Raw genomic sequence first — 25,575 nt, forward strand, 5'->3', positions numbered from 1 at the left:
ATTGGTCTCTAAGGGATTAGATCAATAACCTTGGCAGATATTTATGCCTGTTCAAGCCAGTGGCAGATCATGAAATGTTAGCTCTGGAAAGTATTTTTGAGAGCATGAGTTTAATATTCATTTTTCAGATTTAGGAACTCATATTCATGACATCTTGGACAGAAGGAGAAAATGACAAAACCAAGGAGAGAAATTTTGGAGAGTTAATCTGTCATTTCTTTAGTAGCTTTTTACTGAGCACCTCTATATCCAGGATCCAGGTAACTCCTGGCTGTAGCTGGTGTTTATTTGCACCACAGCTTATAGGTCAGCTACATAGTACTTTTCACCTTTAGGAAACCACTGTGGAACTTGAGGGGAAAACATGTTTTGTTTTGTTTTTAATATATTTTACAGAGAGGAAGGGAGAGGAATGGAGAGTTAGAAACATGGATGAGAGAGAAACATTGATCAGCTGCCTCCTGCACACCCCCAACTGGGGATGTGCCCGCAACCAAGGTACATGCCCTTGACCAGAATCGAACCTGGGACCTTTCAGTCCGCAGGCCGACGCTCTATCCACTGAGCCAAACCGGTTAGGGCGGGAAAACATGTTTTTAGTTCAAGTGAAAGTCTGTTCAGTAGTATCCTATGTACTTACTTTATTATTTTAAGGTTCAAGACTGAAGACTTTAATTTTATTTTTTTCTATCATACATGTTTTCTCTCTCCTTTTTTAATTAATTTTTTTAAAATATCTCTTTATTGTTGAAAGTATTACAAATATCCTCCTTTTTTTATCCATTGACCTCCCCTTCACCCCACACCCACCTCAGGCCTACCACACTATTGTCTGTGTCCATGGGTTATGCTTATATTCATACTAGAGGCCCAGTGCACAAAAATTTGTGCAATTGGGGGTATCCCTCAGCCCAGCCTGTGCCCTCTCACAGTCTGGGACCTCTTGGGGGATGCCCATCTGCTGGCTGAGGCCCGCTCCCCGGGGGATCGGGTCTAAGCTGACAGTCAGACATCCGTCTGGCAGCCCAGGAGCCCTCAGGGGATGTCCACTTGCCAGCGGGGAGCAGGCCTAAGCTGCAGTCGGACATCCTTAGCACTGCTGAGGAGGTGAAAGAGGCTCCCGCCACCACAGTTGTGCTGGCAGCCGTCAGCGTGGCTTGTAGCTGAACAGAGCTCATCCTGTGGGAGCACACTGACCACCAGGGGAGAGCTCCTGCATTGTCCATCCCTATATATTTAATTATGTTGATGCTATTATAAATGTTTTTCTTAATTTCATTTTGGAGTTGCTTATTACTACTATATAGAAATACAATGATTTTTTTATTGCTATATAATTTACATACTATAAAATTCAGCTTTAAGGTGTGCACTTCAGAGGCTTTTATATTCATAAACTTGTATAGCCAACACCACTAGTTAATTCCAGAACATTTTCATTACAGTAAACAACGCCCCCCTCATGGCTATTAGCCATTGATCCCCACCCCTCAGCCCCAGACAATCACTAGTCTACTTTTTATCTCTATGGTTTTGCTTGTTCTGGACATTTTATATAAATGGAATCATACTGTGTCTGGTTTCTTTCACTTAACATACTGTTTTCAAAGCTTAGCCATGTTTTAACATATATCAGTTCTTCGTTCCTTTTTGTGGCTGATAATATTCCATTGTCTAGGATATGCAACATTTTGTTTATCCATTCATCGATGAATGGAATTTGGATTTTTCACCTCCCACTTTTGGCTATTCTGAAGAATGCTTCTGAGAACATTGGTGTACACAGTTTTACATGGACACATTTTCATACAGTTGATTTTTGTATTTTGATCTTACACAACCTTGCTGAACTCATTTATTCTAATAATTTTTTAGTGGATTCCTTGGCCACCACCTGTCTGTAAATCAAGTTTTCCCAGAACCCGGCCACACTCATTGCTTTCTGTATTTTCTATGGCAGCTCTTATGCTGCAGTGGCAGGGTTGGCCAGTATCAGAGACCTAGAAGCCACAAAGCTGAAAATATTTACTCTCTGGCCCTGTATAGGAAAAGTTTTCCAACTCCTGTTCTAGAAGGACGAGAAGACACTTTCTAGGCAATTGAAGACTGACTTTCAACACCAGATAAACTATGAACATTGTTTGGATCGGGGGTGATCAGGGTGATTCTTAATCTCTTTCACCTCTGGTTCTAGGATGTGTGTTCTTTCCCAAACTGAAGTGACCACTCCTAAGTGGATCACCGAGCCTTATAACTCAGTTTAGCTCTTAAATAGAAGTATAATTTTGGTCTAGAAGGCATCTAGAAAGTATATTTCCTTCTAGATTGCTACCACCTCTTAACTAACTGGAATCTTTCTTTTTTATGGTTTTCTCCAAGGTTCATAATTAGTCTTTTCTCTTAGTAACAAGCCAACTATATTTCTTAGGAAAAATACTTGGACCATGGACTAGAGACACCCTCTTCTGCCTCTTCTCTGACTGTAAATTTAAACTTAATTTGAAAATGATAACAATTCTCTTTTCCTATTATCCACTGAGACCATCCCAACCCAAATCAAGTCTTCTAATGCCAACTAAGGCCTTTTTACTTCTCACTTCTTATGCAAATAAGAGAATATATCTGGGTGTGTTCATTTGTTTTTACCACTTTCACTCCTTCTTTCCTTCTCAATGAGAGAGTTGCCTTCTTTCCTTCTCAATGAGAGAGTTGCATTTGTGGATCTGACAGCTACTGGTAATTGAAAAAATAATTACTTGTGATCATCATAATTTGACTGTACAATATGTTTTTGAGGACACCAGTACTTCTAAACAGACAACAGCTGTCTGACTGTTCATTGAAAAGAGACACGTCTCTCTTGCTGAGTATTGACACATAGAACAGTTAAGGGTCACTTAGAACAGTTGAGGGCCACTTAAAGCCAAATTAAGAATCAACACATAATAAAGGGCCTTAACGTTACCTCTGCTTAGTCTAATGTTCACTTGGCAGCAGTTGGTTTAGCTTGGTCTAGGTCAGAGATTTTTTATTTTTATTGTTGTTTTTAGCTCTCTGGTCTGGGACAGGAAGCATGACCTTTCATTAAAATACACAGATTTCTAAATAGAAAGGGTAGCCCATGGATTGGGGAAGAGGAGATATCCTTCTTGACCAAGTTAAGCCATGACTGCCATAGCTTTTTTCCTAGTACACTCCTACCCCCAAGTTAAGTTCTTCCAACGTTTTTTCCCTTGTTTTGTGTGGTTGTATAGAGCAAAGTGAGTCAGAGGAACCAGAATTTTCCTTCTCCCTGCTTAGTGACTTTCCATATACCGTTGTGTACCTTGGATGAGTTGTCAGCAAAGATGAGTCACTGCTGCTTTGGTTTAATGCAGATCACTGGCCTTCTCTAAATAATGGGCTACAGTCCTTGCAGGTCACTTCTCATAAAAGTTGTGGGAGGCTTTCTTGCTCATGGGCCTCCTCTGTCTGCTGTGATGCTGTTCACATTTACCTGAGATGCATTCCTGGTTCGCTTATCCTTCTTGTTGGCCATTTGTGACTCCCACCATCCTCATGAAGAGCTTGGGATCCAAATCTGGCATTAGACATCAGTCTTTCCTTCATCTTGGCTTAGCAGAGAGCTGCTACTAAAGTACATAACGACTCATCGTCTTAGTGAGTCGTTTCTAATGATTTTAACTTTGACTCTCTGAATGCTTGCTGAAAAGCATCTTCATTAGGTTACATTACACATTGAAGAAACAACATTAAAAAGCTGACGGTGTTCAGTGTTCCTCTCTAGAATGTAACACACTTTTTCCTTTAGTGTCTACTGAAGGTCCATGGCTCAAACTTACCCTGCAGGAGAAATATGATTACTACTACAATGTCGACTCAAAAGAGAGTTCCTGGGTCACTCCGAAACCTTGCTTGTGTAAAGAATCATGGCTCATGGAAAAAGAAATTAAGGTAGGATGTTATTGTTTGATGTAAAACTAGACTGTATAAAGATAAGTGTGATTGTTTTTCTATTTTTTAATCATGGACATGGTGGGAGGAACTAATTGATTTATTGGAAGGCTGGATGTAGAGCAAAGTCTTTGTGAACTACAGGTGGAAGTGGAAGTGTAGTTAATAACTTTAAGAATTTTTTCCATGTTGGCATAATACCATCAAGCAAAGCATTCGTGGCTTATAATAAATCAATCTTCAGGTGCTCCTTGACATGAACGTTCAATTAGGGATAATTCCTTGGTTGTCAGTATTCAAATGTCATTTCTTTCCCCCTCTCAGCCTACAACACAGCTATGTAAGATCCTTTAAAAAGTGAGTGATGGTTCCTGGAGGGAAATACTCTTGAAGGAATGTTCACCAAGATTACTTTGGACTTGAGAACAAAAGCTGGACCTAAAAGATGTGAAAATTGCTGTTTGAGCCAGGCATTGTAGTATATTTAAAGAGAAAAATACTGAGAATAATTGAGCTCCATTTTGAAAACATAAGTAGATCTCACAAATGTAGAGCTTACAGAATTGTTCAAAGTCACAGCACCAAAGATATAGCAGTACTATGGACAGAATCACCAGTACTGTATTTACTAAAACTCAGAGAAGACTGTGGCCTGGAACTACAAGGCCACCAGAAATCCTGACTGACAAGAAGATAGTGAAGAACATAGTTTATTAACTGATTTCAAATGTTCAAAGTTCCCCACAATTTACAGGAAAATGCCATTGTGGGAATGAATTACTAGTGCTACTTTGTCGGGGGGAAAAATAAATTGTGGGCAATATTTAAAATCCATATGCTATAAATGAGAAGATGTATCAAACTGTGAAGAAGCAGCATCAAAGGGTTAAAATTCAGAGCTGAAAACTGGACATGTGGCATCCAGAGACACCCTGGGCTTACCTTTGTGAAATTGAGCATCAGTCTGTTAGGATTATTAAAAAAGTGTACACCATACACTTTATTTCTTCTACACAATCTAGAATTACTAATTTTATTCAATCAGTGTGCATATATGTCTTCCCTTAAAGGTATTTATGCATCTTTCATATGATTTCACTTTCAATTATTTTAAATATTGATTTCAATCACACTGAATAAGAGGCATCAGCCATAGAAGTGAGTCCAGTCTCTGCTTGCGTCTCTCAGAGAACATAAAAGTACAGCCAGTCACAGTCCACATAAAGACTTCTCATCTTCCTCCTTCTTCCTTTTTTCTCATTCATCTAGGTTTTTCCTATCTGCCCATAACGGGGCTTATCTTTCCTTCTGACACCCAGTCTTTTATTTTCCCTCAAATTTGAGATTTCCTCAAGTCATTGCAAGGGTCTGTCTTCTCTGTCCTGGTGGAGAAAGGCAGCAGAGAAGCCTAAGGACCTCGTGGGCCCTGCAGTCCTTTCCTTGGCAGCTTGAGGGAGAGAGGAGAGGTGCATGTGCTTCCTGTAACCTTCCTTGTCCCTTTTCTACTCTGTGGAGCTCAGGCCTCACACCTAGCAAGGGCCAGCGTCATCGGTACATCTCCACCTCCGAATCCTGCGATCATTCAACCACGTTCTCATGCCAACTCAACACAACGTTTAGAGGATTCCAAAATCATGTTGCTAGAAGGAAGCTAAGCCAGCTCATCCCTCGGCTCTGGTCTGATCTGTTTGTAAACCAAGCCAGAAAGAGCTATCCATATCATTTTCTGAAACATAAAATTTCCAGCAGCTGTTCTGTCTGCTTCTTTCACTTGATGTGTGAGGAGTAACCATAAGAAATGTCTCTTGCCAGGACATTGTTGAGGAAGTCACAACAGGTTACATTCGTGAGAAGATGTGGTCTGCTCCTGAGGATTTCCTCCTTCGCCTTCAACACACACGCTCAGGAGCCCTCCTTAGGAAAGAGTTTGAAGCTAGGAAATCATTTTTGTATGAACAAGAAGAGCATGTGGTCAAAATACAGGTATGTGACTCACCTGCCACTAGTTACAGCAAACTGTTCTGTCCCCTGAGAAATGTTTTCTTTGATAATAGGACAATCGACTGCCAGCATTCTAATAAACAAATCTGACTTCAGATTTTTTTCCTTAATCAGTGCCCCCGAGGCTGCTTTCTGAAGGCTCCAGGATGGGAAGGATGTTGAATAACTTCTCACCTGTGGTTTTCGAGAGAGTATTGGGGGGCACAGTGGATCCCACAGGTCCACCTGCCACCAGCCTAGTCAGAGCCAGAGCAAACCTCAGATCAGATTTGAAATCCTGTTTCTCTTAACAGCTGGATCTCCTTGTGTCACCTACTTTGCTGTCTCGGTTTCCTGATGAATTGGGGTTTTTTTAGTGGTTAGTGGATGTTGAGTGGCATCTGAAAAAAACAGAAGAACTAGTGAAATAGATTTAGCATCTCCAAGTGTACCCTCTCCCTTATATAATCTGTCATTCTTCCTGTAGGTCTGCAGGAAAATCCTTAGTCCAACCTGTTTGTTATGAGTTGTTCTTACCCTTGCATGACTTGTCGGGACTTGCTGGTTGGCCAGAGAGGACCTTGCAGATGTAGATGTTTCTCCTCTGTATTCCCCTACACCTACTACCAGCCACCATGCTGGCTTCCAAAAGGCTGTGTGCTTGTCCTTTTTGTTGCATCCAAAGTGATACTGTTATTGATGGGCAGAGTTTGATGAATTTTTGCTTTGGCCAATAACTATGACATTTCCTAACTTGAAAGTTTTTCAGTTGAGCTTCTTTTGTGTCACCATTGGTGTACTTATCTGCTTTCCCCACCTAACTATAATATCGTTCAGGACAGAAAATGAGTCTTTAAAACTTGTGTTCTAGTGTCTTACATATGATAGGTGCTCGGATGTGTGAATTTGTCAGAGCATAAGATATCAGAAGGCAGAAATGATTAATTTTTTAAAAGCAATTTCTCCTATAAACCTGATACTCCAAAGGAGTTTTCTTATTTTTCAATACGTTTTCCAGTTTTTCCTTCTTTAAACAAATGGCAGGCAAAACACATAGGAAGTGAACAAAAACATAAGAAGAGAATCATCTACACTGATGCTAAGGCTCTACTTTCATACAAAATTCAGAGTGTCGGCTGATGTGACACAATTTGGACCAGCCCTAAGCTCTCCGGTCTTGGGGCATGAAGCAGTGTTGCAGTTGGAAGAGATTCTGAGGAGCCCGCCATATAAAATCCATCTGATATTAGGACTCAGGGCTAAAGTCATGAGAGGGCTGGGGAAGGACAGAAACTATTATTTGGAGCCTTTTTCCTCCACCTCAGCTGAGGCAGCAGAATTGAAGAAGCCAGCGAACTATGCCCTGCCATGCCCTTTCTTCACTCCTCTGACAGTTTTCTAACAAGGAAGGGATGAGGTCTAAAGGCAAGCTATAGACTGGAGATGAATGTGTAGTCAACAGAAACCTGCTAACCCACAAAACCAAAGGACCATGAACCACAGGGGATCATGCTAATCTCATTTCTTGCCAAAGTGGCTGATTGACCCTGAATTAGGGGAAATGATCTGAATGAAATCTAAAGATTTCCCTCCACAGAGCAGCTCAACATTGCTAGCTGGCTGAATCAGCCCCAGATGCAGTAGTCTTAACAAATTCAGAGAGGAAGCTCCCAGGCTGAGGAAAGGACACTCCAGCTCCACCACCCTCCCACCTTCAGTCTCCTCCCAAGAAACTGAATAGTGGTACAGAGAATACATATCATCAGTAGCTAATCTTTATCTCAAGTGCTTATGGAACACATCAAAAGGTGTCCAAGTAAACATGGAAAGTCAAGAAGAATCTATATAGCCATTTGGGGGGTTTTTTCTTCTTTTGTTTTTTAAATAATGGACATTTTTGTCTCATTCTGATTTTAAAGGGAATAGCTCTTTCATTTCACCATTAAAGATAATATTATAATTTTTGTGAGATAGTATTTTTCTGAAGATTAAGTTAAGGTTAAGAGTATCCATTTATTTTTAGTTTGTTTAATTTCTATTTAAATTGAAAAGGGGATATGAATTGTATCAAAAGTGTTTTACACCTATTGAGATTATTTTTTTTAATTTTAATTGATTAATTCATGGCTAGGCTTTTTATTTATAAATCTTTGTGCAAACACAGCTTTGTGTATGTGTTTTCAAACACATTCCTACTTGCATTATATGTGTGTGTAGATAAAAGTACATAGAATTTATATAATACTTTACTAATGTTTTATTTTAAGATTTTTGTTTCCATATTCATTGGGAAGATTGCTTATGATTTTACTCTCGTGTCTTCTTTTTGTCTTTGTCATTCTTACAAGAGGTTTGTCGATTTTATAGGTCTTTTTAAAAAAAACTAGATCTTTGTTTCATTGACATTCCTTATTTAGCTGATTTCAATGTCATTGGTTTCTGCTATTGTTTTTATTCTATTTTCCATCTGTTTGCTTTGGGTTTATTTTACTCTGTTTTTCTAGTTCTTGAGATTAGTGATTTCAAAATTTCCCGCTGTTCTAATGAATGCATTATTGCTCTGGCTTTTTTTTTTTCTGTTTTCTTTTTCCTGCTTACCTGTGGATTACTACATTTATATTTTTAAATTCCATTCTAATTTAGCTATAATGTTATTGATTGTAGTTTTTGTATAGCTTTTTAAAAATGTGTTTTTGTTATTTTAGAGAGAGAGGAAGGGAGAAGGATAGAGAGAAACATCCAATCAGCTGCCTCCTGCATGCCCCCTACTGGGAATCAGCCCATGCATGTGCCTGACCGAGGATTAAACCTGAGACCCCTAGTGTGCAGGTGGACACTCTAACCACTGAGCCATGACGGCCAGGGCGTGGCAGATTTTTTTATAGCAACCTAAACGCACCAGGAGAAAGAATCACAACATATATTTCAAGTGCTGAAAGGAAAGAGCTATCACAAGAGAATGTGTTATCCAGCAAAAATATCCCTTAGGAATGAAGGGGAAATCAAGGTGTTCTCAGATGAAGGAAAACTAAAAGAACTTGTTACCAGCATACCTGCTCTATGAGAATGGCTAAGAAAGTTCTTTAGACAAACAAGGAAATGATAAGCAATGAAATTTTGGAACACCAGAAAAGAAAAAAGAACAACCAAAAGAGTAAAAATATGGGAAATATATTTTCCTTTTCTTATTGAATTTTTAAAATTATGTTGAGCAGTTAAAGCAGAAATTATAGCACTGTCGAATATGATTCTAAATATGTGGAGGAAATATTTTTAAATATATCTTTATTGATTTCAGCGAGGAAGGGAGAGGGAGAGAGAGATAGAAACATCAATGATGAGAGAGAATCATTGATCGGCTGCCTCCTGCACACCCCCCACTGGGGATCAATCCCACAACCTGGGCTTGTGCCCTGACCGGGAATCAAACAGTAACCTCCTGGTTCATAGGTCCATGCTCAACCACTGAGCCACACTCAGCCAGGCTGGAGGAATTATTTAAGACAATTGTATTATAAATGGGGGAAAGTAAATGTATGTGAAGTCAGGTAAGTTTTCCACACTTTGTCAGAGGCCAAGATATAAATACAAATGAGGCAGCAGTTTTCATCCATCAGTTTGGATATCATCAATCTTTTTTTTTTCTTATATATATATACCTGTTCAGTGAGACCTTTGAGAAAGAGGTCTCTAACATACACTCTTTGTAAGGCAACCTGACAGTAACTATCAGTTTTAAGTTATCAACTATTGGCACAGTAATCCTCTATGTCAGCGGTTCTCAACCTGTGGGTCGAGATCCCTTTGGGGATCGAATGACCCTTTCACAGGGGTCGCCTAAGACCATCCTGCATATCAGATATTTACATTACGATTTATAACAGTAGCAAAATTACAGTTATGAAGTAGCAACGAAAATAATTTTATGGTTGGGGGTCACAATATGAGGAACTGTATTTAAAGGGCCAGAAGGTTGAGAACCACTGCTCTATGTATTAATCTCTTGATGGAGACATTTATAAAAATGCACAATAATGTGTGTACTAGGTTATTTATTGGAAAAAAAAAAAGGATAACTTAATGCCTACCAACAGAGGTATTATTAAGTCATAGTAAAACTATACTACGGAGTACTGTGTGGTCATTAAAAAATAATGAGGGGGGGGGGGGGGAAGGACACTTATGTAATACCCTTTGTAATACTTTAAGCGAAAAATAAAAATAAATAAAAATAAATAAAAAAAAATAATGGGGAGGGTCTGTGTTTTTATATGAAATAATATAAATGCTATATATAATTTAGAGGGAAAATAAAGCAAACCTTGGCATAAGATTGGATCCCATGTTGTCAGAAATAAAGGATACATAAACATATATACATACTTATATGTTTATAGTTTTGTGTACAACAATAGAGTGTGTATGTATGCATATATGCTTTACCTATTTCAAAGGGTACATAAAAATTGGGAATTCCTTTAGAAAATGGCCGGGTCGAAGTAAGGCTAGGTACATAGGCACGTTTTACTTCATGCCCTTTCTCTGTGCTTGTTGTTTATCCTAATAGATCTTCTAGGCATTGAGTACAGATTGTTTGCATAGAAATATGTACTATTGCTTTATGTTTTCCTTTTTTGTCACATATCGTATCATAGTGTGTATGGTGAGGTACAATTTCCTCTTTGCCTTATGTTGGAGATTTTGCTATTCCTCATGATACAGAACATTTTCACAGTCAATATATAAGACTCTCCCTCATTCTTAACTGTCATGTAACATCCCTGAGTATGAGTGCAATCACAGTGTATCTAATTGTTCCTCTACTTGTAAGCAGTCTGCTTTATTCATATATCTGTTTTAACAAACAGTGCAACAAAAATTCTTATATTTATTCTACACAGGTGCTTGTATTTCCTTAGGCTAGATAAATTGAAAATTAGAAACACTAGATAGAAAGCTAAATAACTTTAAATTTTTATTGCTCAATTCACTCGAAAAAGGCTCTACACTCTTGTGCTTTTCCTAATTCCCCTCTCCCACCTACGCTTTTGTGTTCACTGCTTAGCAAGTAGATAAGGTGATAACTTCCCCAAAATTATTCTGACTGTAGTCCAAGGCTTTTTCGAGCTTAGTACCATCCAACATTTTTTGTAGATGTTCCCACATTTTCGTAGAATTTTGTTCTGTGGTTCCTCCTTTCAGTCCAATGCCAGCTGCCTTTTCTCTTCCAGGATCCCTCTTGGTTTCGGATCCATGTGCCTTCTCATTTTTTAGCATTATAGTAGATGTCCTGAAAAGATGTTGCCATTGAGGGAAACTGGGTGAAGGGACTCACATAAGACATAGAACTCAATGTATGATTTTTGCAGCTTCCTATGAGTCTATAATTATTTCAGAATTAGGGGTTTTTTTAAGGCACATGTGTCATTTCTAGGGATTTGCATTGGGAGGGGAAGTCAGGAGCTGGTACTCAGTTAATCATTTTTATTCCATCCTGACTGTTTTGTTTTGAATTATTACAAAAACGTATATTATTTTTTAAGTGATAATAAATTCCACATATATTTTTAGAAGAATGAGATAGATTGATATATGCAACCTATTTTTTATAAAAATCGTATAATGTTTCTATTTGTCCTTTTTAACAAGAAACTTGTATTTCATTTCTAATTTGAAAAACCAGAGAATTGGAGTGAGTTACAAGGATATGCATCAATAAAAAGAAACTCATAAATGGCCTGGAATAAACTTGGAATTGAACAGCTGTGGATTTGATCCTTCTGCAGATCTCAGTTTCTGTCCAGCTTTTTTAAATGTTTCCTATAAAAATTATCTTTAATGCTGATAACCTAGTAAAGCTCTGTTGCTGGAGCACCAGTACACTTGGTGCAGGAATAGATGAAATAATGCCTGTCCCATCTCAGCCCTCCTGTTTTCAGGGATCCAGAGTCTCAAGTTAGGAGAGCATCTTCCTGTCCAGTGTGGGCCACAGTGGTCCACTTGTTGGATTCAGATATTTATTAGTCATTATTTTGAAGCATCTATATTGTTACCAAAAAAAAAAATACCAGCACGCAGTTAATCTCTTTGTATGTTTTGGGGTAACTCCGATTTTTTACTACTTCTTGTCACCCAGGGCCTTGGTAAAATTAAGCTTTTGGATGGGACACTGGGCTTCTCAAGCTTGGGACAAGCCTCAATTGTGAGCTGGTGCTCTCTGCTCAGTTTAATGTCCACCCGAGAGATAGTGTTCAGATGTGTTTTGGGGGGAAGGGTCCCGACAGCATTCTCACCCAGTGTCTTGAGAATTCCTCTACTCTTGTGCTTTCTGAAATAAACTGGAAAAGTGTTGCACATAATTAATTCTGTAGCTCACTCTCTTCTACAGGCTTTTTGGAGGGGACATAAACAACGGATGTCATATGTCAGCAGGCGGCAGACATTCGCTGATCAGCTTCCCTCTATTGTGAAGGTAAACATCCTTTCTTACCTTACCAAGTGCTTGACCTAAACGTTTCCCTTCTGTCAAGTTTGCTTGTGGAAGACAGACTATGGAAGGAGGAGGTGTGAGCCTTGAAGCCAGAAGCAAGTCCTGGGTTTGAGTCCCATCTCCACTACTCACTTAGCTGATCATCTACAAGCAAGCCCATTAAACACAATAGCTGGCTCGGGTCCTTTATGTGGTTATGAGAGTCAGATGTGCAAATGCTTTGTAACCGGGAAATGCTCTTTCTCCAGAAACTCCAAATTGATTATTTAAAGTCTGGCAGACACCCAACTTTATTTCATGTTCCTCTTATCATATTTGCTAATGGTATTTAGAATGCTCAAACTTAACAATACGAAACCTTTGTGGGAAGGTAAAGGCAAAAGGTAGGATCTGAATCTGGGTGGTGAGCCAGTCCCACCCAGCTTTGCACCAGGGTGATTGCTCTGACCTCAGAGAAGGAAAGGGCACTGTGATGGCCACTGTCTCGGAGCTGGAAACCAGGGGACCATGCAGAAGTGGACGGATAGACAACTTGGGACTCCTAGTGAAAGTCAGAATGGGGGCTGGAGAGAGACTGGGATCAGATGAGGTTAGTTTAAAATACTTTTTAAACTGTCAAGACACAGGATGACATTTTCTAGATCCATGGTGCTGCAGCTCCTTCATGTCCTGTACTTTCCATGGAGCATAGGCCTGCTCGCTCAGAAAACTCTTGTTCACAGTTGGTCCCTCATGAGAACGCGTTAAATGTTACTCTGTAAAGACCTCAAGTATACTGGATATATTTAAGAAATGTTGGAAGAAACCCTGGACTTAGTTTCATTTGATTCCCTGACCACTACAACTTTCAGCAACATGCTTTTCATTTATGGGGATGAAAGCAAAATAGCACAAGGCTACCTTACCTTCCGTACCATAAAGTGTAAAATGTTTTCAGCCCTTAAGAGAAGAAGCAGTGGCCGAAACCGGTTTGGCTCAGTGGATTGAGCGTCGGCCTGTGGACTGAAAGGTCCCAGGTTCGATTCCGGTCAAGGGCATGTACCTGGGTTGCGGGCACATCCCCAGTAGGAGATGTGCAGGAGGCAGCTGATCGATGTTTCTCTCTCATCGATGTTTCTAACTCTCTATCTCTCTCCCTTCCTCTCTGTAAAAAATCAATAAAATATATATTTAAAAAAAAGAGAGAGAGGAAGCAGTGAAAGAAGTAGGAGATGAAGATCAGGCTTTAGGTGTTTATTATGTGGCAGGCTGCTAATTTTTACTTTTTTATCAAATAAAGTATAAATATTATTTTTTTAGAAAGACTGCATAAAAAGACATTAAAGTTCTTTGGTTTCTCTGTTTAATGTATTTTTAGATTCAGTCCTGGTTCCGGATGACCAGAGCACGGAGGAATTACCTTTCACGGCTGCAGTATTTCAGAGATCATGTAAGAGATGTGCATGTGCATTTTTATCCCGGCTGAGCATGAACTGAACGAAGCTTTGTTTCATGTTAGCCTTGAATGATTTTTGTTAAATGGTGGGAATGAATACTAGGGCAAAAAAAATAGGTCTTAGAACACAATGTGGTAATATTTGGAGTCGTAACAATTTTTATTCAGAACTCAAGTTCAGAATGAGTCTTCACCCACCTGACTGGTTAGGAAAAACAGAAGAGAGCAAACTGGTGTGGGCTAGTTGCCCTAAGAGAAAAGATCCTAAGGGAACCTTTTCCAACATCACTAGAACAGTTTTTCTAACTGGTAACTGATTAAATTAGAGAGAAGCCCACAGGAGGAATTCTTTCAGGATCTTAACAGAAGAGCCATTGAACATGCATTGGATCAACTAGGTTTGGTGGTAAAATTCTTTTCCCTTTTTAGAGCTCTTTAAACAGTCCCCGTACAATCTTGTTTATACATTTAGCTGACTTTATCTGACCCTTCATTCAAAAAAAAGTGGAAAAATAAACATTGAATCCACCACATCAAAATACTATCATTTCTAAATAGTGTCTATTCTTAAATACCATCAGTTCTTAAATAGTTCTGAATCCTAAAATAGTGGAGTAGATGGGACTCTGGAAGGCCATGACTGGTCTTTTTTCATTTGCAGAAAAATGAAATCGTGAAAATACAGTCACTACTGAGAGCAAGCAAGGCGAGAGATGACTACAAAACATTGGGTAAGTGGGAGTATCCAGAAACGAAGTATGGATCCCTTATAAGCCAGGGGAGGACAAATTATTTCCAACTTAGTCACTTCAGAGCCTGCTCCAAGAACAGAGATCCCCATTGTGTCCAGAGGATTTGGGTCACCTTCAGCCCCAGACTCTGAACTGGTATACAAGGGAACGTGGGATGACATGTTTCCTATTATAAATGGAAGGGGTAAGTGGAGTGGATGTCATTTCTTCTTCATAAAGAATGGGGTTGGCATAAATGCTGATATTTTTATATTAAATTTGAGCTGGAATCCAGAATACAATGCAAAAGAGCCAGAAGATAAGCTTACATTTCAGCTGTTTAATTTATTTGCTGGCCTATGATTTTCCCTCCTCACTATAAGAGTAAAACATATTCCTATAAGAAATTTTTGAAATCATATAAAAAGGAAAAAGACATGTACTCACCTCCCAAAGATAACCACAGTCATCTTCCTGTAACTTTGTTCTGGACTTTTCACAGTAGCTATGGTTTTTAAAATAGCTTTTCTTATCTATATATATAAAAAAGGCTAATATGCTAAGTGTCCCTTCCACCATCCGGCCGGTCGCTATGACACACACACAGACCACCAGGGAGCCGACACCCAATGCAGTAGCTACCGAGCTTCAGTGACTTGGCAACAGCGGTTCTTGGGTGACGCACCGCACCCGAAACCAGAGAGGAGGGAGCCCGATTCCTCATGGGGCCACGCGATTCCACCTTGGCCGTAGGTTATGTTGTTGCTGGGGCACTGTTGGCTCCAAATCTGGTTTACTGCACACTTGCATTTGGGTTCCACACCCTGTATGACAGCAACTTTGCAGAGTGCCCTCTCGAACTCCAGGATTTCTGTCGGAGAGCCGGTTTCAGCCCGATCCCCCGAGGCCAGGCCGAGGGACCCCACCTGCCAGAGGGACCCCAGTCACTCCTCAAAAGCCCTTTGGGCCACGGTGCCGTCCCAGGTACCGCTGGCAGGGAAAGGGCCACCGGAGGTTGGCTTCAGGGCGTGTCCAGCCTGTCTCACCCAGTGCCACCCCACCGGCCACCTTCTAATTAATTTCCTTTCAATATGCATGAATCCGTGCACCGGGTCACTAGTAATAGTATAAGGTATTTGTAGAAAGTTTGAAAAAGCAAAATAAAATAAAAAATCACCCAAGAGTAGCAATCACATTTTGTGCTATCTCTTTACAGTTCCAACTCTACATGTTTCTCATTGATTTTTACATAGTGAACATTATTCTTCACATGCTGAACTTTCAACATTCTAATTATCGCAAGAACATGCGATAAATTAAGAACATGTCCTAGATTAAGTCGAAAATAGTTTGCTAATAAATTTATGAGGACTGTCCACATTTTTAAAATATTTCACTTAGGCCCCGCCAGTGTGGCTCAGTGGTTGAGCATCAACCTATGAACCAGGAAGTCATGATTCAATTCCTAGTCAGGGCACGTGCCCAGGTTTCGGGCTCATTCCCCAGTGTGGGGCATGCAGGAGGCAGCTGATCAATGATTTTTCTCTCTCATCATTGATGTTTCTCTCTCTGTCTCCCTCTCCATTCCTCTCTAAAATCAATAAAAAATATTTTTTAAATAAATAAATATTTTATTTAGGTCATTCAAAAATAGTTTTGAGAGAGCAAAAAAAAAAAAAATCATTGTTTGAGTATCTTAGTAATGAAACTGGCCATTGTATTTTCTCTAACTCTGCCTTGTTTTTAAATTTGATTTTTGGAGAAAGTAAAAAGCTGTTTAGAAATTTTCCTAGCACAATGCCTAGTAAGTAGTTTAGCCAACACCCTTTATTGTCTAAAGCAGCGGTTCTCAACCTGTGGGTCGAGACCCCTTTTGGGGGTCAAACGACCCTTTCACAGGGGTCGCCTAAGACCATCGGAAAACACATATATAATTACATATTGTTTTTGTGATTAATCACTATGCTTTAATTATGTTCAATTTGTAACAATGAAATTGGGGGTCACCACAACATGAGGAACTGTATTAAAGGGTCACGGCATTAGGGAGGTTGAGAACCACTGGTCTAAAGTCTATCTGAATTATGAGGGGAAGTGCATGGCTCCATAAAGATCTTCCCTGGTCCTTGTTAAGGAAAAGCCTTGGGAAGCTTTAGAGGCCAGGCTCCGCCCCCGGCATGCCAAATCTACTGGATAATGCCTATTTAACCACACTGTAGAGGTGGATGAAAACTATGTTAGTGAATAAGTTAGATCTGAGCTTCTCTGGCCTTTGGCAAATAAGGTGGTTTCATGGTAACTGAAATGTAAATTGTCATTTCTTTCTCAATTATCTTTACAAAGCTAAGGCATTTTTTTCTGTTCTGAAAAAGACCACTTTTCTTAGTCATCCTCCATTTTCACCCATTCCCTCTGGAGAGATATTGAATGAATTTAAGCTTGGAAGTTGCTAGAACTGCAGTGAAGCCAGTAAGTGCTGACCATGAAAGTGTTTGATTTTCTAACATTAAACTACCACAGGGTGGTATGAAGACGACAAAAAAGCCTACTGTTGATTGGAGAAATATTAAATTTGAACCAAAATAATTGGTAATGCTAAAATATTTGTTTCTAACTGGCCTATTAGAATATGAAAAGATACACAGTCCTTAGGGGCAGGGATAGAGACTTTAGACACAAATGAGATGGCCCAGTTCTCTCAGTTTCTCCACATGAATGAGTTCTGGTGCATCGCTCAGGCTTTCTCGGGAATGGTCCTGTCATCAGCAACATCTTTGGTAGAAATGAGAGGAAAGTAAATTCACAAAGGTCCTCATGATCCAAGGTAATGTCTCCAAAAAAGGTCATCCAATGTGGCAAAATAGTAACCCAGATGTCTCTAGATTTGGTTGTTCGTGCCGAGTTCATGCTGTTAATTGTTTGTGGTGTTGGTTGAGCGCTTTTTATTTTTTGAGTGTCAGAACACCACACAACCATGCTGGGCATTAAAAAAAAAAAATGGGCTAGGGCCTTTCATGTAAAGGAGAGGATGGCTGTTGAGGACTGGGCTGGACTAGCAATCATCATTGAAGGTTCAGAGTTTATTCTCACAGTTTACCAAGATCTCACTAAACACCTTAAAAAATACGCTTTTAAAAAAGTCTGTGCCAGCATAATTAACGTTCAAGGCATGAAGGGAAAGGCCCTTTAGAATTTACATAGATGCCTCTGTCAGCGAGAGAGAAGCTGGTCTCCTAGGCGCTGAGCGTCTTCCCTTGGTCCATGCAGAAAGAACAAGGACCAAATTTCAATTATTAAAATCTTGTTATTTCTGCCAAGTAGAACCTGTATCCTACTTGTCATTCCAGTGGCTTCTGTTTGGCCTTATAGTTAGTTCTCCTTCATCGGCCTTTCCTAATTTGCCTATCACCTAGTTCTTGCTCCTTCCCAGAGGTCTTTTGGGCCGAGAGAAACCACATTCTGCTTCCTGCAGCAAAAGCACAAATCTCTTATCTGGCTGAGCCACAGGCCCTCAGAACCGAGGTAACTTAAACACTGACATTCTTTCCCAGGCTCCTCATCAGTAAGGCACTATCTTCTCAGTGCATGAGTCCTGGAAACAGTGTAAGAGGTGGCTGATAAGTGTTAGTAACTGGAAAGTAATGAGGCCAGATATTACCAGTGCTTTGCTTTTATTTACATGATCGGTTTTCTTGTCCAGATTTAACATGGGACAGAACAATTCGTTCCAAAGCCCAAGTCATTCCATTGCTGTATTTTTCTGGTAATGCTTTATTTAAAGACCTGGTTTCTTTCCTATTGGTAGTAATTCCAAGCATGCCCAAATGAAACATGCCTGTTCCTTTCCCTGCAGTTGGCTCCGAAAACCCACCGTTACCGGTAATCCGCAAATTTGTACACCTATTGGACCAAAGTGACTTGGATTTCCAGGAGGAGCTGGAGGTCGCACGATTAAGGGGAGAAGTGGTGACCAAGATCAGGGGCAATCAGCAGCTGGAGAAAGACCTGAACCTGATGGACATCAAGATTGGGCTCCTGGTGAAGAACAGGATCACCCTGGAGGTCGGTAGGGGCTGTGGGGCTGCTGGCTCCCAGAAGAGGGGAGATGCCTGTGTGCTGGTCCCCAGCACTCTGGTCCAGATGAGCTCATTTGGAATCCAGAATGAGTAGTTCCAAGTTCAGTCACCACTTGCATTACAAAGTAGTGGTTCTCAGACTGCGAAAGTCTCCTCCCTCCTTTATAACATTTCGTCAGGCTCCTTTACCAGTCGGAAATGAAAATTCTATGAAATTAAACCTACTTACATGTGTACCTTCATAACAAGACTAAGGCCTTTATATAAGTAAAAGAGATAAATAAGAAGAAAGTAATTTACAATTAACACACATATTTCCAAACGAAAGCACACAGGCCCGATGCCATTAGGAGATGTGATGAAGTGGCTGGAGGCTGGGGCCTCTTCCCAGAATAACCGCAGAGGGAGCTGCAGATGAGCCTGGCCCATAGGGTGGTGGGGCTTTCGTTTTCCAAAACGGACATCAACTCTGCAAAGTTCAGAATAGGCAGAGTGTTTACGTAGAATTATGGTCCTAGAAAATTAAGTGTATGTTAAAATTGTGGAGGATGTTTATTGTGCTTATATGTCAGACAGTTAGGTTCTAGGCTCCAATAATTACCCGGAGAATGTTTGCCTATGAATGACTGGCCAGCAGCACATTCAAACTCCAGCCATGCCGGATGTGGGTCAGTTATCTACGCAGGACAGCAGGGCACCTGTCATCCCTCACCCACACCTGCTAGAAGCCTATCGTGATTTCCAGTCGTTAGATATTAAAACATTTTTTTTTACACATTTCCAGAATGGTCCCTACAGAGTGGAACTGCCCAGTCATAGACTCTAACTAAAGAATGCTGTGCTTTCGGGTCTGTGTGAAATAGGACCATGTCAGAGCTCCTGGAAACAGTGAAAAGCTGTGTCCCTGCTTCTGTGCCGCATCCGTTTCCAGAGAACTGACAGGACCTTCCTGAAGCTCTGAGCAGGCTGCCCTGGGGCAGGTGGGGAGCCGGCTGCAGGGGCCGAATATGTGCTTCTGGAAGAGTGGGAGGCAAGCAGCCATGGGAGCTACAGGCTCACGGAGATAACAGTGAAATAAATAGTTGAAGAGGAAATAAGGAAACTAGATTTAATGTTCTTCATTTAACTCTATTTTCATTATTTTATCCAGAAAATCAGCAATACTGTTTTTCTTATGAAATGTTTATATTGTCTGACGTAAATGAGAACTTTTAAAGTGTCATATAATCCAGAAGGTCTGTCGGAGAATGCCTTTTTAAGCCATGAAGTTGTAAACAGGAAGTGCCTTCCCAAAGAAAGGCTTACTTACAAAACAGAAAACAGTAGGGATAATATGTAGTTGTGGAAATACAATCATAGCAGATTGTCAGATCTTCGTGAATGTTTTAAGTTTTTTTAAGTATTTCTAATTGATAAAGTTAAGTTTTCAGCTTGCGTTTTCAAACACTTAGTATTTATCAAACACTTATTAGAAGTTAAACTAATGATTATTGAATATGTAGTCATTAGCCTTATCACTGTGATAGCAAGTTTAGTGTTGATGACATTCAGAATAGTGCAGTTGAAGCGTGATTATAGTGGGGAAGCAATGAGGAAACAACCTAACACAAACAGAATTCGTTTAACATGCAGGTTATGCAGTCCCTAAAAATAATTTTTTTGAAGAACATTTAAGGGCAGGGGAAACAGTTCACAATATAATGGGGGGGAAATAGTACCCAGAACAGGACAATTTCATTTATTGTACTATATTTTATATTTCAGAAAAGCTTAAAGAACAAAAGTTAAGTGATTTTTCTTTGGATGATAGAACTAAACTTATCTTCTTTATCTTTTTTTTTTTTTTAACACTGAGCATGTGTTTAGTGAGAAGAAAAGATTGTAAAGGGAAGGAGATTAGTTCTTATAGAGCAACTCCAGCTCTCTTAGTCACAATGTGTCTTACAATACTTTAAAAATTTGCATTCCTCCTATAAATCTGAAAAAGTCAGTCATATTTAGTATTATAACAAAATTGTGCAACTATCTAATGCTAGAACATTTTTATCACCCCATAAAGAAGCCCCAAAGAAAATGTTCTGGAATTAGATAGTGTTGATGGTTGCACAACGTTGTGAATGTACGAAACACCACTGAATTGTACACTTGAAAAGGATGAATTTATAAAGCATGTGAATAATATTTCAATTCAAAAAACAAAAGAAAGAATACCCATATTCATTCACTGTCACTACCTATTATTCCCTTCCCCAGCCACACAACCATTGATCTGCTTTTTGTCTCTATAAATGTGCCTGTTCTGGATATTTCATATTAATGGAATCACACAATATGTGGTCCATTGTGACCGGCTCTTTCACTTAGCATAGTGTTTTTGAAGTTCACCTATGTTGTAGCATGAGTCAATATTTCATTCCTCTTTCTTTATGAATAACATTTCATTGTTATATACCACATTTTATTTATCCATCCATCAATTGATGGGCATTTGAGTTGTTTCTTCTTTTTCACTGTTATGAATAATTCTGCCATAAGCTTTCATGTACACGTTTTGTGTGGACATATGTTTTCAGTTCTCGGGTATATACAGTGATTTTCAACCTTTTTCATCTCATGGCACACATAATTACTGAAAGTCTGTAGCACACCAAAAAACATCTTTTTTGCCCATCTAACCAAAATATAGGTATAATTTTTATTCATTCACACTGGAATAGCTATAGTTGTGTTGGCTATTGTCATTTTTTTATTTGACAGTCTAAGGGGGAAAAGGTCAGTGCCTCTGGCTAAATAGTCAGGTATTGCATGTTTTAGAAATTCTTGCTGCACATCAGTTGAAAATCACTGGTATATACCTAGAGTGAAATTAGTGGGTCATATAATAACTCTGTGTTTAACTTTTGAGGAATGGCCAACATGTTTTTCTAAGTGGCTGTACCATTTTACAATTTTACCAGCACGGTATGAAGTTTTCAATTTATCCATATATCAACATTTGTTACTGTCTTTTCCATTATAGCCATTCTAATTAGTATGAAGTGATATCACATTATAGTATTGATTTGCATTAATTTCCCTGATAACCATTAATATTGAACATCTCTTCTTGTGTAGATCTTTGTGAAAATGTCTGTTGTCATCCTTCATCCACTTTTGATTGGGGTTTTTGGTCTTTTGCTTTTTTTGAGATGTAAGAGTTCTTTATATATTGTGGATCAAGTCTCTTATTTGATATATGATTTGCACATATTTTCTCCCATTCTGTGGGTTGTCTTTTTACTTTATTGATAGTGTCCTTTGAAGCACAAAGGTTTTAGTTTGTATGAAGTCCAATTTATTTGTTTTGTCACTAGTGCTTTTGGTGTCATACCTAAGAAACCATGGCCTAATCCAGGGTAACAAAGACTTATACCTAGGTTTTCTTTCAAGAGTTTTATAGTTTTAGCTCTTACATTTAGTTGCTTGATCTCTTTTGAGTTAGTTTTTGCTTATGGTATGAAGTAGGGGTCTGACTTCTTTCTTTTGAACATGCCCATCCAGTTGTCCCACCATCATTTGTTGAAAAGACAATTTTTTCCTTATTGAATTGTCTTGGTGCCTACCTTAACGCTTAAGAGCAAATAAGTGAAACTTTGGAGAATAAATATTACAAAAGCCAAATTTACCTGCAAACTGGATTTCCTTAATTTGTTTAACATTCTCTATTCCCTTGTTTCTTCATGAGGGAAACATGGAAAATTAATCTTTTCAACTATGGGTGTGTCTGGTGTATGTGATGGAAAGAGGTAAAGAGTATCAAAGTATAAAAATATTTTTATAAAAATTTTTTCCAGGATGTGATTTCACACAGAACGAAGCTGAATAAGAAAAAAGGTGGAGAAATGCAAATACTGAATAACACTGACAACCAAGGAATCAAAAGTTTGAGTAAGGAGCGGAGAAAAACACTAGAAACATATCAGCAGCTGTTTTATCTTTTACAGGTGAGAACACTTTATTTCACTACTAGAGGCCCGGTACACAAATTCATGCACCGGTGGGGTCCCCGGCCTGCCTGAGGGATCGGGCTGAAACTGGCTCTCCAACATCCCCCGAGGGGTCCCGGATTGCGAGAGGGCGCAGGCCAGGCTGAGGGACCCCACTGATGCACTATTAGGACCGGGGAGGGACGCGAGGTTGGCCAGCCATGGAGGGGACCGTGGGAGGGTTCCAGGGTGTGCTGGCCCATCTCGCTCAGTCCCAATTGGCCGGACCCCAGCAGCAAGCTAACCTACCGGTCAGAGCGTTTGCCCCCTGGTGGTCAGTGCACGTCATAGCAACTGGTCGACCAGTTAACTGGCTGCCCTCTGGTGGTCAGTGCACGTCATAGCAAGCGATTGACCAGCCTTAGCATATCATTAGCATATTACGCTTTGGTTGAACGGCCAACTGGATGGCCAGACACTTAGCATATTAGGCTTTTATTATATAGGATGAGTTTTGGGTAGATACTGTGTTCCATGTTTGTGGTTTACAGTGGATCTTTCCTCATGCTAAAACTGGAATAGAGTTTAATCTTACATGCTTTGAAAACCTAAGTACCAAGTACTATTCTAGGTTCTTTACATACATTATCTCATTCAATTCTTACTGCAACCCTAGAAACCATTAGGAAGTAATTGCTGTTGTTTTTCCTAGATTACATATGAGAAAACTGAGAGAGCCAGTAAATGGTAAAACAAGGGCTTTGGGACCCAAGTAGTTTGTTTTCAGAGCCCATTAGCTTCATGACTATCTTATACTACAGTTATCTGCAGAAACGGGATAAATCTGATAATAGTATAAGCAGATGCTGTTAACCATGAAAAAATTAACTATCTGAAAAACAGGTGTTTACCAGAATCAGTCTGCCCTTCTTCTGAGCAAAGAGCCAAAGAGTTTGGATTAGGGAAATAGTGTATCTTTTTATTTCATTGATTTCATGGCATTCCTCTGATCTGAATGAACAGTAATTCTCCATTGCTTCCAGAGTGCGGGTGTGAGCTGATAAGCTGAACTGGTTATGGTTGGACTCTGGTGGACCAGTTGCTGTTTTATTTGACCATTGATTCAGCTTATCTGCCCGACCACAAGGTGCTAAAGGAAACTGAGTAAGCGACAGTGATAGATGTAAACAAAGCTTCCCCTTCAGCAGGAAAACTTTCCCACAAGACTTGCACCAGCAGTTCTTCCTGGATGTCAGGTGTTCCTCTGTGTGGGCAGCTGCTGTCGGTGGTGATGCCTGAATCTGTGTGTGAGGATGCCACTGACATGAGGTGTACACAGAAAATGTTAGCCAAACCATAAATAGGGGTGACTAGACCCACTGAGAGAAGAGATGTTAATTTTGATAATTCTCTATTTCGAATAATAGCTTGGAAAAAGAGATGTAGTGCCACAGAGGGCCACAGTGTGGCAGCATAGAAGGGGAAAACAAAAAAGCACACACGTTAAAAAAGAATTGTCCATGGAATCCGGGGCTTAATGCCAGCAGCCTTTCCAGAAAGAAAGGGGGCTCACACTCGACAGGGAAGGGTTTCTGGCTGCCTAAATCAGGTTAGTAGTTATCCACCAGTTGGAAATTTAATCTTAGATATTTGTCATTTTTCACATCCACAAACTTCTAAGTGTATGAAGCCGCTTTGATAGAATTTGTGTCACAGGGAAAGTCATAATTTAGTCATTAGCCTAAGGCTTGTATTGTTTACCCTGTTACATAAGTGGAGGCAGATGAATGGAAAAGGGAAAAGACACAGGAGCATGTTTAGATTAATTCTACCAAATTTTATTTCCCCCAAAATAAAAAAAAAAACTGATAGTCCCAGGACACGACCATTTGGTTGAACCCAGTGAATTGTCTCTTCTAATCATGTATTTTCCTTCACCTTTTCTTTCTCTCCTTCGGAGACCTTAGCCCAAGATCAATGAAGAAACCATAGAATAGCAAATGGCCTGGATTCCTTTGGCCTTTGGATTATGCCTTGGCAAGAATTATTAGCCACAGTACCCAATCAGCTAATATAGGTTGGGTTAGTCTCTGCAGTGTGAGCCTAAATTTAAAGGTTTTAGGGCATCTGAGAGCAATGAGGAGTGGGCTTCTTTAGCTTTAGAGTAACTTTCTCAATCTCATATGCCTTGCGTGGGAAAAGAATCTCTACAGAGCTATAAAGAAACAGTTGTCCTGAGTTGCTTATTCATAACATTTCAGCCAATTTTTTATAGGCTTGAAAGTAAATCTAGGTAGTAAAGTAAGCTAGAATTTGGATTTTCTTTAAAACACTAAAGCCAAACTGCTTGAGTAGAGTTGTCTCTTGATGTCCACCAGGGATTGATTCCAGGACCCCCAAGGTTACCAAAATTCACAAATGCTCAAGTCCCTTATATAAAATGGGGTAGTACTTGCATATCACCTAGGCTTATCCTCCCATATACCTTAGTCATCTCTATATTACTTATAATACCTAATGTAAATAGTTGTTATACTATAGTATATGGGGAATGATAACAAGACAAAAGTCTGTACATGTTCAGACTGTATATGGCCATCATAGACCTAATTATAGAGTTACACGTCAGCAACAAAGTAACGTTTTCCCAAGTATTTATCATCTGTGGTTGGTTGGATCCACCTATGCGGACCCTATGGATATGGAGGGCTGACTCTATTCCAGAGGAAAATTAGTTTCTGTGTATGGAAATTTTCCTTTCTCATCAGAAGGAAGATGAAAAGGAGGAGGATTTCTCTGTAACCTAAGAATTATTTTTTTCTCTGCTAATAACCTCCATCTGGTTGGTGTAGCTACTGGAGAAAAACCATATGACTGGTGCTACATCTCACAGACTCCAGCTGAGCACTCAGGGCTCCATTTCAGTGTTTTTTAAATTCTTGTC

At 39.6% G+C, this 25,575-nt stretch overlaps 1 protein-coding gene across 1 annotated transcript in view; it reads left to right on the forward strand.

Moving 5' to 3' along the window:
• The window catches only part of IQGAP2 (IQ motif containing GTPase activating protein 2), a 267,890-nt gene that overhangs the window by 208,436 nt on the left and 33,879 nt on the right, over window positions 1-25,575 (forward strand). Inside the window, exons 16-22 of the mRNA XM_070412211.1 lie at window positions 3,812-3,954; window positions 5,767-5,937; window positions 12,323-12,406; window positions 13,782-13,853; window positions 14,521-14,590; window positions 18,444-18,652; window positions 22,500-22,649. Of these exons, the coding sequence (XP_070268312.1) occupies window positions 3,812-3,954; window positions 5,767-5,937; window positions 12,323-12,406; window positions 13,782-13,853; window positions 14,521-14,590; window positions 18,444-18,652; window positions 22,500-22,649 (899 nt within the window). The remainder of the gene's footprint in view (window positions 1-3,811; window positions 3,955-5,766; window positions 5,938-12,322; window positions 12,407-13,781; window positions 13,854-14,520; window positions 14,591-18,443; window positions 18,653-22,499; window positions 22,650-25,575) is intronic.

The sequence above is a fragment of the Myotis yumanensis genome, unplaced genomic scaffold (assembly GCF_028538775.1).
Source record: "Myotis yumanensis isolate MYYU_CA2020_CCGP unplaced genomic scaffold, mMyoYum1.0.hap1 SCAF_4, whole genome shotgun sequence".
Lineage (NCBI taxonomy): Eukaryota > Metazoa > Chordata > Mammalia > Chiroptera > Vespertilionidae > Myotis > Myotis yumanensis.